The sequence below is a fragment of the Pantherophis guttatus genome, chromosome 5 (genome assembly GCF_059756535.1).
Source record: "Pantherophis guttatus breed Tessera chromosome 5, ASM5975653v1, whole genome shotgun sequence".
NCBI classification, from domain to species: Eukaryota; Metazoa; Chordata; class Lepidosauria; order Squamata; family Colubridae; genus Pantherophis; species Pantherophis guttatus.
Window position 1 is genome coordinate 56767952 of NC_142067.1, and position 16694 is coordinate 56784645.

Here is a 16694-nt window from a genome sequence, read left to right on the forward strand (position 1 = left end):
TCGTCAGTGATGACATCAGGGTGGGTGGGTGGAGCCTCCTGCCACCATTACTACCGGTTCGCAAGAACCGGACCGAACTGGGAGCAACCTACCACTGGGGTGTGTGTGTGTGTGTGTGTGTGTGTGTGAATATATAATAATTTTACTATGGTACTATGGAAGTTATTTGAAAAGGTATTGAAAAAATTGGAACATATAAACATGTTTGCTATTTTTACATAATAGTCCATGACATAATTTCATTGCTTTGCAATATCCCTAAGTGCATTTTGGTAGCAGTGAACATATTTTATATTACACAGTAGCCCACATGAAGATGAATCATATATTGATTTTTCAGAGATTCTATAGATAAGTAACTCAGTGAGAAACCCAAGCTCCTTTAAAAAAATCAGTTTTGAAATATAGAATACATTTTGAGGATTTCTAGAGGGACGGGGGAAAGAAAAAGGGAAGAATTTCAGAGTGTTCTGGGAAAAGTGAAAATTATGTTTTCTGAATATTAATCTGATCCTGCTATTTATTTTTATGTGTATATGTATGTTTGTATCTGTGTAGGCTAGTTAATCTTGATTACAGGTGACACCATGCAAAGTTTCTGCAGTTTTCTTGGCAAGATTTCAGAATGATTTACCATGTCTGCTTCTTAGGGATGAGCGAGAATGAATGGCCCAAAGTCACCCAGTTGGAATCATACCTAAGGTAGGACTAGCTAGATGGCTTAACTACACCAAACTAATTCTTGGTATGTGATAGATACATCAAACTATTCAATAAGATAAAAATCATTTTTCATAAAATTGATTGCTTTCTTGGTGTCTAGATGTACAGTATATTCTGCTTGGATACACCCCAGTATGGTCACTGAATATAGGAATAAAATATATGCAGCATTAATGTCCAATGCATGCAAAGTGTGTAGAAGATAAGCCAGCTATTTGTAACAATGTAAGGTAATTTCCGGTGTACAAAATATATAGTCAAGACACTCACAACCCAATATTTATGATTCCAAAATGCTGAAGACTTAATGCAAGCTATTTCAAACTTGCTGTTTTGTTTGATGGAAATAGGCCACCAAATAGGACATGAGGGACTAGGAACCATAGAGTTGAAAGGGGACGTAGAGGTTATATAGTCAAATTCCTCAATGTGGGATCCACTAATATCTTTAGTTTCAGTTTGAAGATCCATAGGGAAGGAGAATCATGTTATGCAGCAACCTGTTGCACTAGCTGGCAGCTAGTATGCAGAAAGTTCTTCCTGAATCCTAACCTGAACCTATTTTCTTATAGTTTAAGAATCTGCTGGTTCTAGCCCTGTCTTCTGGGGCAAAAACAAAAAACAAAAACACACAAAAAACTCCATATTTTCTGTGTAATAGTTTTTCAGACAGCTGAACACTGCCTACTGATCTGTTCTGTAGACTAAACATATCCAGATTCTTTAATCATTCCTTACACAGCTTGATTTCCAGACCCTTCATAATTTTGGTAGTCTTCTTCTGAACTTGCTTCAGGTTGTCACATGATCTAAATGGGATCTGACTGCAACGAAGTATTTCATGTCATCTTGATTCTGTTTCTGTTATTATACCCCAAGTTGCCACCTGAATTTTTAACAACTGTATTACACTGTTGAGTCATGTTTAATTTGTAGTCAGCAAGGATACCCAGATACCTTTCACACCTACTACTGCCAAGACAGGTCTTCCCAGTCCTATACTCGTGCCATACATTTTTCCTACCCAGATGCAGAACTTGTTTTTCCTTGAATTCTACCCACTGCTCATGCCTGATTAGTTCTTTTGAATCTTCTTTTTCATTTTATTTGGTTACCTCTTCCAGTTTTGTATAATCTGCAAACTTTATAAGTGTCTCCTCAACTCTTTCATCCAATCATTGATAAAATATGTTGAACAACACAGAGCTGGGGACCTAGACCAATGGTATTCTACTACTTACAGTACTTTCCTCCAAGCTGAAGGGGCATCATTATTAAGCCCTAGTTGGATACAGTCATTCACCAACTGTGAACTGGGACCTAAGATATCATCAGTTCCAACCCCCTGTATGCTGCAGGATTCAGTACATAATTCCTGATCATTATCTATCTAATTTCTATTTGAAAACCTTCAGTGAAGGGGAAGAAATCATTCCATGCAGTAACATATTTTACTGCTTGACAGCTCTTACTGTCAAGTTCTTCCAAATACAGAATCTGTATCTACATTTATGGAGTTTCATCTCATTAGTTTTAATATTGCTCTCTGAAGCAAGTGAAAATAAATCCAATCCCTCTACTATGTGACAGTCCTTCGGGTGTTTGAAAACAGCTACCATATGCCCTATTGTAATGTATGTGGAAAAATCTTGGAAGATGAGACAAAGAGATGCTGTCTAAGGGATAGACAAATATGAGATGGCATAGCCCACAGCTGGCTAGTGGTGAAGCAAGAACTCAGAAGGGACCATATGTAGCTTCTTGGGTTGTAAAGGAAACAGTGGCAGTATGTGCTTTCAGACTTACAAGATTCTGTTAATGTAGCCTTACAGTAAACTAGAATTATTTCACCTGGTTGTGTTTCCTGTCTGGTCTACTTGGGAAGGTTGACTCTCCTCAACCTTCTCTTCTGCAGGCTGAACTTACCTAGGATTTTTTTATTACTCCTCAAAGGACTTCATTTCCAGGCCCTTCTTCATCTTGGTAACCCTTTTTTTAATTTGCTCCAGTTTAACAATGTTCTTTTTACACTGGAGCATACACAACTGAACATAATACTCCAGGTGAGGTCTGACTAAGGCAGAATAGAACTGATAATTACTTCCCACAATCTGAACTTTATGACACTCTTGATACTCTTCTGGATGCTGTTGGCCTTCTTTGCAGCCATAATATACTGTACTCCATGAAAATGGCTTTGTCCTTATCTCACCAAAACTCTCTTCCATTTTGAAATATCCATCAGTGGAACTCTTTTGGTGAAGCCACTTAGCGGTGAAATGTTTTCCACAGTGTTCATATATATATTTGCAGTGGGAGTCACATCTTCAGTCCCCCAAGCAATGAAAGATCCATAATTTAGGGAATCTCCTTTTAAAGAGTAAGGAGTGTTGTTTTGTACCCTAAGGTCACTTTCTTATATGTTAAGGAATATCCGCTGTACTTAGAAAACAATTTGTTTTAGTTGCTTATATAGCATGTGTTTGTAAAAATTCTGAAATAACACTGCTGAACACCTTACTACATCTATCTCTGGACATCTCAAATAAAGTGTGAGATATTAAAATGTTGCATCACTTCAGAACAGGAAACCACTGAGGAAGTTAGATGTAGTATTTCATGACTCTTCTTGTCACTTTTTTAGACTTTCAAGGAACAGAGATATCATAGCCCACATGAAGATAAATAGATATAGTAGTATGGAAACAAACATTACAGTTCTGTAATCTTCCTTCAGCTGATTTTTTTACTTTACACAGTTGCATACAATTCATTGTGGCTAGTTCTGATTAACAGTTAACATCCAGATATTAATTTATATGGCAACTTGTCAATCATAAGCAAGAATACAGCAAGAAATCTACCTTAAGGATAAGACCTGCAATATATTTTAGATGCCTGAGTGCCACCACTTAGGAAGGACACTAGTGTTTCATACCTAAATCTTCCAAACTCACAAGCAACAAGGATACTCTCTCCCCCCATGCACCATGCCTTATAAACATTGGGGAAACAGTTTTGCCAATGAATGAATTTCCTGCTCCTTCAATATAAACAATCAACAGGTGGGATTAGTCAAACCGATTTCATTCCATATCACTATTTACTATTCTGGGCTAAAACACAAAACTCAGTCTAAACCTTGAAACTTCTTGTCCTTCTGGAAATGTATAGAGCGCTATCGCCGGCACCACCGAACAAGCTGCAGCATGACCTACATTTACCTGAGTGCTGTGCTGAGGGAAGATGCAGAGCAGGAGCCTCAAATCAGTTCTGACCTCCCGCCCTCCTCAGCCACTTTTTACTTTGGAAACCCTATCCCCGCTCTCTCCCTCTTGGGTCGGGAAATATCGGTTTCAGGCAGCGTACAGTCGTGTACGGTCCCCCTTTGCCGGGGCGGGGCGGGGGAAAACCTTCCAAGCTGATCTAAACCGCCGCGAAGCGAAGCGACGCTCAGCCCTGGAGAAACTTGAAGGAAAACAAGAGCACGTTTACCCTCAGAGAGTATGCTCCGCCCCCCTTCGGCTTCTCAGCCAATAGGGCGCAAGAGCCGGTAGGATGCCGAGATAGAGCCGCCCTGGCGAAGAAGCGGCCGGGATCTGGACCGGCCCCGTTTCCCCTTTGCTTTCCCGGCGCCGCTTCCAGCAGCCGATCAATCTCGGCTGACTGCGGGCGCTGCTGCGGGTTCCTCTCCCTCCCTCCCGCCCAATCCTTTGTCTCTCTCCTCTCCTGCTCCCGTGATTGCCGCCTGGGGGGCACATGGCATGTCTGATGGCTGCTTTCTCCTTGGGCGCCGTTCTGGTAAGTAGATGCTTTTGGAGTCTCTCTCTTTTCCCTTCCTCGGTAAGGTGCAACGTCGGAGCGCCTCGCAGCTGGCACCGTCCCTCCGCAAATCGTAGCAGGGTCTTACCTTGCCTACCTTTGCCGTAGGCATTTTGGATACCCCCGGAGGAAACCGGGAGCTGGAAAGTCGTGGGAGGAACTGAGCAAGCAAAAAGGTGCAATTTGGGCCCCTGGCAGAAAGCGCTGCTCGAGTTTGAAGGCGCGGAGAACTCCTGCTGCCTGCCACCCCCCCCCCCCCGCCCTCCCTTTCCGCGTCTGCAGCCTTTGATCTTGTTCGCCCCTCTGGCTTGTTCCTCTTTTCCGAAAGGGAAGCCGGGCTGTTAGCTGGGTCTCTATTTTTAAGCCCAGCGCTTAGAAGCCCCCCGAGAGAGGAGGCCGAGTTCAAAGCGCGGAGTTCCTTCATGTGTAGACCAAGGGGAAGGACGCCGCTCTCTCCTCTCCAGAAGGGACCTGGAGAGCCTGCTCGGAGGTGGGTTAGCGGTGGCTTCCTGGATCTGACTCCCCTTGCCAGTCCTTGCTCTTATTGGAGGGACAGAAGAAGGATCCTTCGCCTTTTCTCTTGCGTTGTTTCCCAGCACGCAAATTGCTGTGGTAAGCAATTGTTTCTCCTTTTTCCTTTTGGCCGGATGTTTTCTGGTTTTTCTCGTTTGCTTTTTGAAGGTATCCTTGACACGGAAATGGCTGGTAATGTCAGGAAAGGATTTTCACAATGCAAATCCCCTAATGTAATTTATATGAATGTATTGCCCATTGGCTGGGCGGCAGATGCCCAAACCGAAAGCCTCCAAAGTTTTTTAAGATCTAATTTATTGTATCAAAATAGACTGATTAAATTCGAAAGGTTTATGTTTATTTTCCTCGGCGCGGGTTGGGATTGGGGGTTGGGGAGGGAGGGCGTCATTTACATCATCCTGTATTTGAAGTCAGCTGCATATAGCTTGGGTTTGACCGAAAGTTACCTCAGTGTTGCGCTCATTAAAAAAATGGAGGGGGAGAGAAGAGGATGGTTTTCTGAGCATGCTCAGACTTTCACGGGCGCATCCTGTGATTCGAAAACACTTCTACTGAAGCACAAATACCTTTGCTGCTCTTTATATAATGAATTTGATGTAAAAGGAACCAGAAAGTCGATTTTCTTAAAATTGTTCTTAATTGGAAGATAAACTCTTTTTTTTTTTTTTTTTTTTTGGTAATCAAATACATCTGCTGGCTAAGGAATGGATTTATAGTTACTGTTGTGTAACAGGATTTAAAATCCCCCCTTAGTGATGAAATCTGGATTTAAAGAGCCACAGGAAAGTGGAATGAGCATTAAAGCAGAGCTAGGTTACCTAAATTGAGATGGAGAGCATATCTGTTACGTCATGTAATGCATGAAGTTAGACATATATAATTATAAGTTTGACATGCATACTATTAAGTCTCTTCATTACAGTTTGGAATGATGGTCTCTTTCTACATTATCCAAGACTGAACTGTTTTTGCAGGATACAATCTGGGTCCGTCTAGGGAATCAGAGGTTTAGTCTTCTGACCTTTGCCGGAGCCCATCCTCAGAGAACTTCTCTACCAGAATATGTCAGGTTTTTCTATGAATTCTCATTTCCCAAAATAAGCACCTTAACATTATTATGATCTCTGAATTTACTATTACTAAAAGAAATTCCCTGCCTCATACCCAATAAAACTCTTACATATGGTAGCTAGGGATGAAGATTTTAAAAGGAAATAATTTATTAAATTTGTATGCTGCCTGACTCCCAGTGGTTTATAATTGTTAAAAACATTTAAGAACAAAACAAAAATCTCACAAAAACAGCACAAGACAGAAGAACAATCATGGCAAATAAAAGCAGGAAACAAAAAAGAAGAAAGGGGCATCAGTTGTCCTCACCAAAGGCCTGGATGAAGAACCATGTCTTTAGGACTCTTTGAAATACAAGTAGGGTAGAAGCTATTCAAATTTGACGGGAACCTCATTTCAGAAACCAGGTGCTACTATAAAGAAGGCGTGCTTCTGGGGTCCAGAGAGATGGCATTATTTAATCAGTAAAATCTGGAGTGTGGCAACTCTGTAGGATTAAACCAGCCAATCAAATACAATGGGAGACAGGTGGTCCCTCAAATAACCAGACCATATGTCAAGCAGGGCTTTTTATGTGGCGACCAGCATCTTGAATCACAGCCAGAAGCAAACTAGAATTAATTATTTCTGAAATGCTCATTTTATCATCTGAGGTTTAAAATTAAGTTTCTGAATTCTTGTCCAAATTGCATGTTTCTCTTTCCCTCTGCACTGTAAAATAAATAAACAAGACAACAGAAACAAACATCAAAATGATGTAGTTTGAGCTAAACCCAAGTACCTTATTGGAATTAGAAGTGCTTCTGCAAGAGAATTCTACATACAGTTACAAAGCAGTTTTCCAATTTTGTGGTCTCATACCATCAGAATACTTTATTTCAGAAAAAGGCATAGAACATGAAGTAGAGGATGTGTGTGCATGCAAGCAATTTAATATTTCCCCCCTTTTTGGGAGTCGAATGAGAGGATTTTTGTACTGCAAGACCTGTAGCAGCTGAAGACAGGATGATAATTCTTTTCTCTTTGTTCTCAATGTTACAAGATCAGCAGAAAAGAAAGTAACAGCTTATCTTCACATTTCCTTTGAGGGACTAGAGCAGTGATTCTCAACCTTCCTAATGCCGCGACCCTTTAATATAGTTCCTCATGTTGTGGTGACCCCCAACCAGGGGTGGGTTCTAAATTTTTTTACTACCAGTTCTGTGGGCGTGACTTATTTTGTAGGCGTGGCTACATAATCAATATGAACATGAATATTCCAATTATTTCCACACAATCCAATTTCTTACAAATCAATTAATTATATTTACCAATAATAATAAACCAAATAATTTCCCCCATATATTCCTCCAAACCACAACTTAACCATTTCTGCTTTCAACACAATATACAATTAATAGTATCTCAATTATTACAATTCCCTAGTTAAATAGAGCTTTTTTTCCTTTTGTGTTTTAAAATCTTGAACTCTCCTCTTTTTCCCTAAATTTCCCATTGTTTGCACCTACCTTTTTTGGTGAGGAAAAAGAAAAGAAATCTGCCTGCCTAATTTTCCAACGTTGCAGCAACAGCAAAGCCAACAGCCTGCTTTACTTTCAGTTTCATTTTTCAGCATAGCTAGGGGAAAAAAAATCTGCTCCAGCAAAAAAATTACAAAAAAACACCGAACCATTTGTTAAATTGCTGGCTCGCCCGCCCCTCGCCCACCACTATTTATTGGCAATAAATAGTGTGCGGAGGGGTGGGGCAAGCCAGCAATTTAACAAACGGTTTGGCCGAACCCCCTAGAACCGGCAGAATCCCACCACTGGCTATAGGGCGGCCCTTTGAAGCCCCGCAGCAAGAATTTAAACAGTTTTTTTTCCTCTAGCTATCAGCTGGGACTCAGGAGGCAGCAGTAGATTGGGAGTGGGCGGGGTAAGCAAACAGCCGGCGATCCAACAGAGCAGAGAGTGAGGGTGAGTGAAGGTGTGGGGGGGGGGGCGAGAGAGGGCTTTGGCGACCCCTGTGAAATGGCCGTTCGACCCCCAAAGGGGTCGCGACCCCCAGGTTGAGAACCACTGGACTAAGAGTGGAAGTTGTGGTGGAGTGGAAGTAGTCTAAATAATCCAATAGCGTGAAGGTATGTCTGAAGCAGATAAATTGATCCTTAGTTCCTGCTATGTGAAATCTGTGTTTATGGTCTTAAATATGACTTTAACTTGGGGCTAATGCTGAGAATACTATGAATAACCAAGAAAACAAATGGATCATAGATCGGATTGAATCAATTCACTCATTTAGGGCACAAATGATCAGGGTCATATTTGGGCACATTATGTGAAGACCTAGTGTCAGACACTGGGAACCCTGACACCTAGCTCTCTTGAGAAGTCTGCAGAAGTGACCAGCAGCAAGGTGGATGGAGTCAGTGGGTACGCCATTAGAAGACCCAAACTTCCTTGGGGGGAAAGATAGTTCTCAAGAAAAACTATGTGATCACTAAAAATGGACACCAACTTGATGCACATTAACAAATACAGATGTTCTCATATTTGAAATTGGCATAAAGTGTATATATCAATGGCACAAGTATTACACATACCAAGAATAACTACAAGCCTGTAAGCCATTAGTATCTGACAGCAATGTGTATGCCTGGAGTCCAAGTTATAAGCTGTCTCATACACTACCATCCCAAATTGTAGAGAACTGGGAGAGAACCTTGCAGCAAATATTCAGAAACAGTTATGTAAAGTTAACAAGAGACTCAGGCTGACTCCTCACTGATTTAATGGGGTAGAAGAGGTAGGGGAGGAGCCAGAGTTACATTTTAGTACAAATAAAACAATACTCTTCATATTTACAATTAACAATCTTATAGACTTTTAGTTTTATTTGTACTAAAATGTAACTCTGGCTCCACACTGTTCACACAATGATATGTTTGTAGAAAAATAAAAAAAAACTTTTTTAAAAAGGGAGGGGAGGCATGATCAGGTTTGCAAAATTCTGTTTTTATAAGCTATCTCAGGAAAATATAGTTCTATGGGATGTGTTTCCTGATCTGTCCCATCTCAAAGGTCCCACACAAATTCATGTCAAGACATTTCCCTTGGCTCCTTAATTACTTCACTACATTATAAAAGATGCCATAAAAATGGCAAACAATAAACAACCTGTTTCTGCCTGGTTGTCTGGAGAGGTTACTTATTTAATAGCTATTTAGACATTTCCTACTGTTCTACCAACTGGTAGAAAGGTGAAGAAGCAAGTTCAGTGTCATTCTGCGCATGATATAAGTGCATGTTTTGTCAATTTTCTTGCCCTAACATGCCTTCTGAAAAGTTGCTCATGAGAGTTTGGAAGAATATGAATTGCACAGAAACATATTTTATAGACTGAGGAAATAGCAGAAATCTGGTGCCCTATTTAGCTTAAGTATAAAAGGGCTTTCTGTTATCTCTAAGACACTGATGCAGCCAAGGAATTTATGCTGTGTTCTTTCATTCTGGAATCCACCTTTGACTCTTCCATTGATGGTGTTGTAGAAATATGATGATTCCCAGAATGGCCTGATATAGTGCAGCTCCATAGATTATTGAGTACTTTTATATTTGATTTTGTCAGATGTTTTACACATTATCAATTTTTTGCATCTTCATTGTATTTCCTGAATATACAAATAAGTTAAGTAACATCATTACTATCATGTTGGCACAACACTAATTGGATGACTCTGGAAGATTCTCTAAACCTTTAACTGCATTGTTCAAATTTATTCTTGGTGTTTAGCCTAGCCTTAGCAATAAAGTGTTTGTTGTAAGCTTTCCACATTGACTATACTAATGACACTGTTACTAGTTGTTGCCTGGATTACACTGTGCCTGTGGATACTCATTCAGTTATGAGGCAACATACAGTATTACAATAAACGGTAACAAACATTGCTTCACATGTTACCATCTTCTCCCCTAGCATGGCCCCAAAGAAAAATGGGAAGCTTTTACTTATGGTGTTTGGGTCAAACAATGTGCAAGTTGATTTTAACTATGGTTAATGGAAGCATGCCCCTAACGGTAGATTATCCAACTGATAATTAGAGTTAAAATTAACCTTAGTGTACAATTTTGGTACAATACCTTACTAAACTGTGGGTAATATAAAGTATGAATGCTATGTGGACCTGACAGAGGCAAAAAAGGAGGGGGTAAATAAAACCTAAAGTATTATGAATGTACTGGATTGTTGTTTATTTATACAAATGGAAGATAAGAACATCTCAGGTTGTTTATGAAAAAGAAACATGTAAGCATTCATTTACAGACAAAGAAACCAAAGTAATACATTTAAGATTGGCAAAAATGAACACTGGAGTTGGAATAGTCCTTTCAGCATGAAAAACACATTTGTTAATTTGTGCTTTACTATGAAATAACATAGTCTAGAATTCTCAAATTTACACATTAAGTGAAATGCAGTTATGAAACAATATTTGGTGGTGCAGAGTGCTATTTAAATGGGGGGGGGGAGAATGGGGAATGATGCATAAAGGCAGAACAAATTTAAAATGGGGAAATGAGAAAATGGGCCACACTTTGACTGATTTGCCTATTTCCAAAGCCATATTTTCTTGTAAAATAACAATGTTAGCAGAACAGCATAGAGTTAACTCTTTTTCTATAGTAGTATGAGACTTATTCTGAGACACATATACAATAATTGCATTTGCAATGGGGGGGAGGGGAGAGAGGGGGGAGGGAGGGAGGGAGAGAGAGAGGGAGAAGGAGAGGACAACACAAGAAAGCTATGTTTTATTTTTTTTCTCCTCTTGTGTTCTAGAATGCCAGTAATTCTTCATCTACTATGCCTGAGCCAAAGTCAATATGTGTTTCAGTAGATGAGGTGGTCTCTGGTGGTACAGATACACAAGAGATTCATTTGCTCAATGGCCATTTAAAGAAGATGGATAATGTTTTGACTGAAGCCCATCATTTCTCCTACCTTCCTCGAAGACCAGCTGTGAACATTGAATTTAAAGACCTCTCCTATGCTATACCAGAAGGACCATGGTGGAACAAGAAGGGTAAGCTAGCATGAATATTTATGTAATTTACATCGTGGTAATATACCAAACAGTAGCAAGGGCAGTGAATTATTGGTTTGTACATCAGAGCATATTGTAGCACAATTTTGCTCAGTATGGGTGTGAATTCAGTGTATCTAATATATGAATTAAACTAAGTTATATAACTTGCTGGGAGACCATAGTTAACATGTCATGGCTAATGTGTGAATTCTGTTTATTAGATGTTTTGAGGTGAAAATTAAGTCTTTAATGATATAGGGCTTCTGTTTCTTGCACTGCTGTTATGATGCTGATTTCTTTATGTGGTTGATTCTGTAGTTTAGTGAAAAAATTATAGTCAAATGTTTTAAGAACCTCTATTGCACAGTTGTACTCATCTTCTTTGGTGGCATAATCTCTTGCTCTTGATTGCTATCCACAATTTCTTATTAGTTTGCTTAGTCTTAGTCTACAATTCAGCCTAATATAGTTTGGAACATTAATAGAAATTTTTTTAAAAAGATTAATTTTGACTTGGAGAGGTTTTTGAGGCTCTTTGAGCTTGCTTGTTTTCTTGCAGATGTTTAATTACCCAAACTAGGTAAACTAGGCTGATGCGGAGCACTGATGTTACCAGGTTTGGGTAATGAAATGTCTGCAAGAAAGCAACCAAGCTTAGAAAATACTAATGACCCCTCATTCCCACCCTGAACTAAAAATAGTTTTCATTTTCAGGCTGTTTTTCAGGCCATTTTCAGGCCATTTTTCAGGCCGCTTTTGGCCTGAAAAACAGCCCAGAAATGGCCAAAAAACAGCCTGAAAACGGCCTGGTTTTGGGCTGTTTTTTGGGCCATTTTCAGGCCATTTTCCAGTGCTCCAGTGCCCGTGATGACCAACTGGCTGAAAACTAGAAGAGCAGCTGGCAATGGTGCGTGTACCCACAGAGAGGGCTTTGTGTACCACCTCTGGCACGTGTGGCATAGGTTCACCATCATGGGTGCAGGGTCTCCTGCTTGGGCGGGGTGTTGGTGTTGGACTAGATGATGTACAAGGTCCCTTCCAACTCTGTTAATCTGTTAATCTGGTACTTTTAATATTGTATAAATAGTTGTGCCATGTTTTCAAAAGTTTTGATTAACAAAATATGTTGTTGCAATTTAAAAAGTAGTTTGGTAGTGTTTCATTTTGGGAACTTTGGGATTTGACATTTTAAAAAATAATTTAATTTGATACTATTTTAACAGATGTTTAAAAGTGCAACCAAGAAAGAAAGAAAATAACAATAACAAGAAATAGGAAAGATTACATTCCTTTTAAAATAGAACAATAATTTTGAACAAAGTAACATGAGATTAGACTGTATCTAAGCATTACCATTGGGATGTTTACTCGGGCATTTTAGTCAGAGTACATGTTGTCCTATATAGGTGGTATTTATAGGTCTATGAAAAGTGTTTTTTTTTTTTTTTACTGGAAACCAGAAGATTTCACATCCCTCAGAAATCTATTCACTGAAATGTTGTCCCAACCTAAGAAGTAGATATTTAATTATGGGATTGACCAGAGGCTTTGCAGTTAGCCTGTGCAAAAAGGAGGCTCCAGTTCAGATCAGCTTCAAGTGTCTCATGAATCCAAAACTTTTCAAATTGTGCTTGAGAGATCCCAGTGCTAGTTCTGTTGAGAACCTTGTTAATGTTTGAAATATAGAATACACAGGGTGATGGGAGAATTCTCTAAAATGGCTCTCCCTATATACCAGTTCTGGATGGTTCCTGGGTTCTCCAGAGAATGAAACCAGTAACAAATCATCTTGACTGTTATTGGCAGAAGATGAAGATTAAGCACGATTGGACATGTGCATAAACTCAACTTTAAGCCTACTGTTTGAGGATAAGGGTGGAAAGATAAAGCTGTTTCTCCACTCTTTTTTTCATCTGCTGAGTATCAGGCAGCTTCCAGTGATCTGGACCATATTTCAAAGTTCCAGTGAGGAACATAGATGACCTTATGTTTCCCAACAGCCAGGTGGATATATATATATTCATACCCATCCCAGGCATAATAAAGTATCTGTTCATTCAGAACCCCACTGATTCTGGGTTATTACTAATTTTTGCTCTCAGGGTAGTAATACTCCATTTTGAAGAGCAGGCTTGTAATTTAGGGGCCCACTTGGACTCACAGCTCTTGCTAGAACAGTGGCTAGAAGCCATGGCCAAGATGGCTCTGACTAGTACACCACTTGTGGCCTTTATTGGAGCAGGAAATACTGAAGACATTTATACATTTATACTTTGTCATCTTGTACATCAGTTACTGTAATTTTCTTTACATGTGACAACTGCATCAGCCGCTGATACATTTCTAAGTGCAATTGAAGATGCTGATTATTATCTGTAAAGTTGGGCCTGTATATTTGTGAGGCTACCTTTCTTAGATAGATTCTACCTGACCAACTGTCTGACCAGAAAACGCCTGCTGAAGATATGGAAGTGGGCATTCTCCGTGGGAGCTCCTGTCTCTTGGAACAACTTGCAACTCCCATTTATCAAATTGAACTTTAATAAATTAAAATTGCAAATTTATGGAAGACTACAAAAAGGTTAAGGCTTTTGTTAATACAGTTTGCAGTTTGTGTTTCAACAAAAAATTGTTGTAAAAAACTATAAGCATCATCTATATGATTAAGACTTATAAAATGTATTCTGACAAAAACTCTTCAAAGTGGTATTTGACATTTCTGAAATGTTTGCTAAAAAGAATGGGAACTCATCCATACTGTTTTTCAACTTCAGATAGTGAAAGGCAGTGCTTTCTATTTAGTACCCAATTTCAAATCTATATTGTACTGATAATCTCCAACAACATTGATCAGCCTGATGGTAATTTGTTAAAACTGAATGGAACATGCTGACAGAATTATAGTGTTTAGCAGGAATGATTCTGGACTGCTAAAGTTATACATTATGCTTTAATTTTTATGATGTGTATTCTGCCAGGAAAGAAGAAGCCACACATGATATTTCCATTAGTCAATAAATCTATTGAGATAATTACTCTAGAGAAAAAAAATGAAGCCCTTGAGGCTAATGTCCCATATTTATTATGAAGCAATTAGATTTTCACCTGGGTCTTTGGACTTGGCTGTATGATATCACTTGTTTGTTTTACACTTTCAGAACATAGTGATGCACAGAATTTTAGCATGGCTTATTTCTGATGGGTAATTCTCTATAATTTTTTTTCGCATAGTCTACTAAAATGCTTCTCCCCTTCTCCCCATCCTTGATTAATTCAAAGACTCAGCATGTTAGAGAATGAAGTCTATTTTGCACAGAGTGTTGAGTGAACAAAGAATGAATTGCGATCTAAATGGTTAGTGTTACGCTAGTAGGATATAATAACTTTATGGAAAAGCTATATTTTATGAATCCTCCATTTTATTCAGGAGAGAGAATGTTATTGACAGTCCTTGTAACAGAGAGATGCCCTTATAGAAAGCCAAATCTAACTCAGGTTCCAGGCTGTCCACTTACCTTGGAAGCCTGGAGTAAGGATTCATCAAGGAAAGCACAACTCCCAGTTCCTGAAGCCTCATTCTTTGATCAAAGCTTCTTTGCAGAATCAGTAGATTATAGGAAGAGAATGTTGATCAGTTTTGTCCACTTCAATTCTGGTTATAAAAAAGATTAGGGGAATCCCCTTTGCAACATATGACAGCAAGTAGCTATGATTGAAAAACCCAAAAGTCAGACTTGGTTAATATTTGAATGGGAGACCATCAAAAATCCCAGTGGAATGGGATGATGGACAGCTGAAAAAACAGATCAGAAGAAAGCAAGAACCATCTGCTTCTGCACTATTGCTAAGAAAACTCATGGAAGTGCCAAGGTAATCACCAAGCATTAAACTTGAGGGAATCTTTTTTTTACCAGCGATTGTATTCGGGATTACTGTTTTCAAACAGATGTTTTGATTATAGCCCATAGGATCATTTAACAGGTTCTGGCTGTTTACTGTGAAATAGATTAATCCTTCCATATGACAATATATTAGGTGGCACAATAACATCCATAAATAATATTCAGAAAATTAAATGTCAGACCATTGAAGGTCTTAGATTGTTGAGGGCTTAATAACTGATATTGTATACTGTACTGATTTGCCTGTTTTTCCTCCTTCTAATTTGAATTCTATTTTCCATTTCCCCATACTCAACAATAAGTACAATTTCCCTTTAATTTCTGTGAACATAGTCTACTATATTTGTTATGTTATTTATACAAGAGGAACCAGAGCTGGTATGTAAAAATACTAATGACCACTAAATGGCAGCAAAGAGTTATGGTTCCTGAATAGCTTTGCTGCATCTAGTGATCATCTTAGATTTTTTCAGGCCAAACATGGTTGTATTTATATAGGTAGTCCTCAACTTACAACAGTTCGTTTAGTGACTGTTCAAAGTTACAACGGCACTGAAAAATGTGATTTAGGACCATTTTTCACAGTTACAATGGTTGTAGCATCCCCATGATCATGTGATCAAAATTTAGATGCTTGGCAAGGGGTTCATATTTATCACTGTTGCTGTGTCCCAAGGTCATGTGATCAACTTTTGCTACCTTCTCACAAGCAAAGTCAACGGGGAAGCCAGTTTCACTTAACAACCATGTTACTAACTTAACAACTGCAGTGATTCACTTAACAACTGTAGCAAGAAAAGTTGTAAAATAAGGCAAAACTCACTTAACAAATGTTTCACTTAACAACAGAAATTTTGAGCTTAATTGTGGTCATAAATTGAGGACTACCTGTACAGAATATAGGTTCCTAAGACTAATTATAGGATTGCTAATAATATTCATCCATGCCTGTGGAAAGTTAGCTCCCTATATTATACACTACACTATATACCCATAAAAGAAGCTGCTTGGAGTATTTTGAGTAAAGGCAAGCTGTGGATACCCAAGACGAGCACTCTAAGATCATCAGAAAACTTAAAACCAAAACAAAATGGAAATATATAGAGCTCTCATCTCACACAGCTATTCTGCTGCCATTTTAGCTCCTCTGTTTTTTAGTGAAGATAGAGTTATCTACATTCAGCAAATTAATGCATTTGAGCCTAGTTTATTTCATCCATTGCTATCCTGTCACCTGGTCAAAGCAAGATAAAGGTTGTGAAATATTGAACTAGTATTTTTAATGAAATAATGATAGGGGTTGTCAATTTTTAACTGTAAATCAACACTGGATTTCTGAAAAATATGCCTATTTGGTATTTGCTTGAAATTCATGTTATTATCTTATTTATCTGTTACATTTTTAGAATTGGTAATTTGGCTTTAAAGGGCTATGCTGCCATTTTATGAACACTTGGGAGTAATCCCCTTTAAACATTGTGAGACTTGCATGCTAGTACACATATGTTACAATTATGCTATTAAATATTCACCTTTAAAATATGTGAAGGACTCTTACAACATTTCTGGTACAA

General features: G+C 38.8%; 1 protein-coding gene across 2 annotated transcripts in view; it reads left to right on the forward strand.

Annotated features, from left to right (window-relative positions):
• Positions 1-4283: 4283 nt before the first annotated feature.
• The window catches only part of ABCG1 (ATP binding cassette subfamily G member 1), a 51541-nt gene continuing 39130 nt past the window's right edge, over positions 4284-16694 (forward strand). Inside the window, exons 1-2 of one of the 2 annotated variants that reach the window (XM_034423946.3) lie at positions 4284-4524; positions 10972-11215. In XM_034423946.3, coding sequence (XP_034279837.1) covers positions 4483-4524; positions 10972-11215 — 286 coding nt within the window. In that variant the 5' untranslated portion in view covers positions 4284-4482. Of the gene's footprint in view, positions 4525-4819; positions 5158-10971; positions 11216-16694 lie in introns of those variants that run through there. The other variant, XM_034423947.3, reaches the window with a different exon arrangement.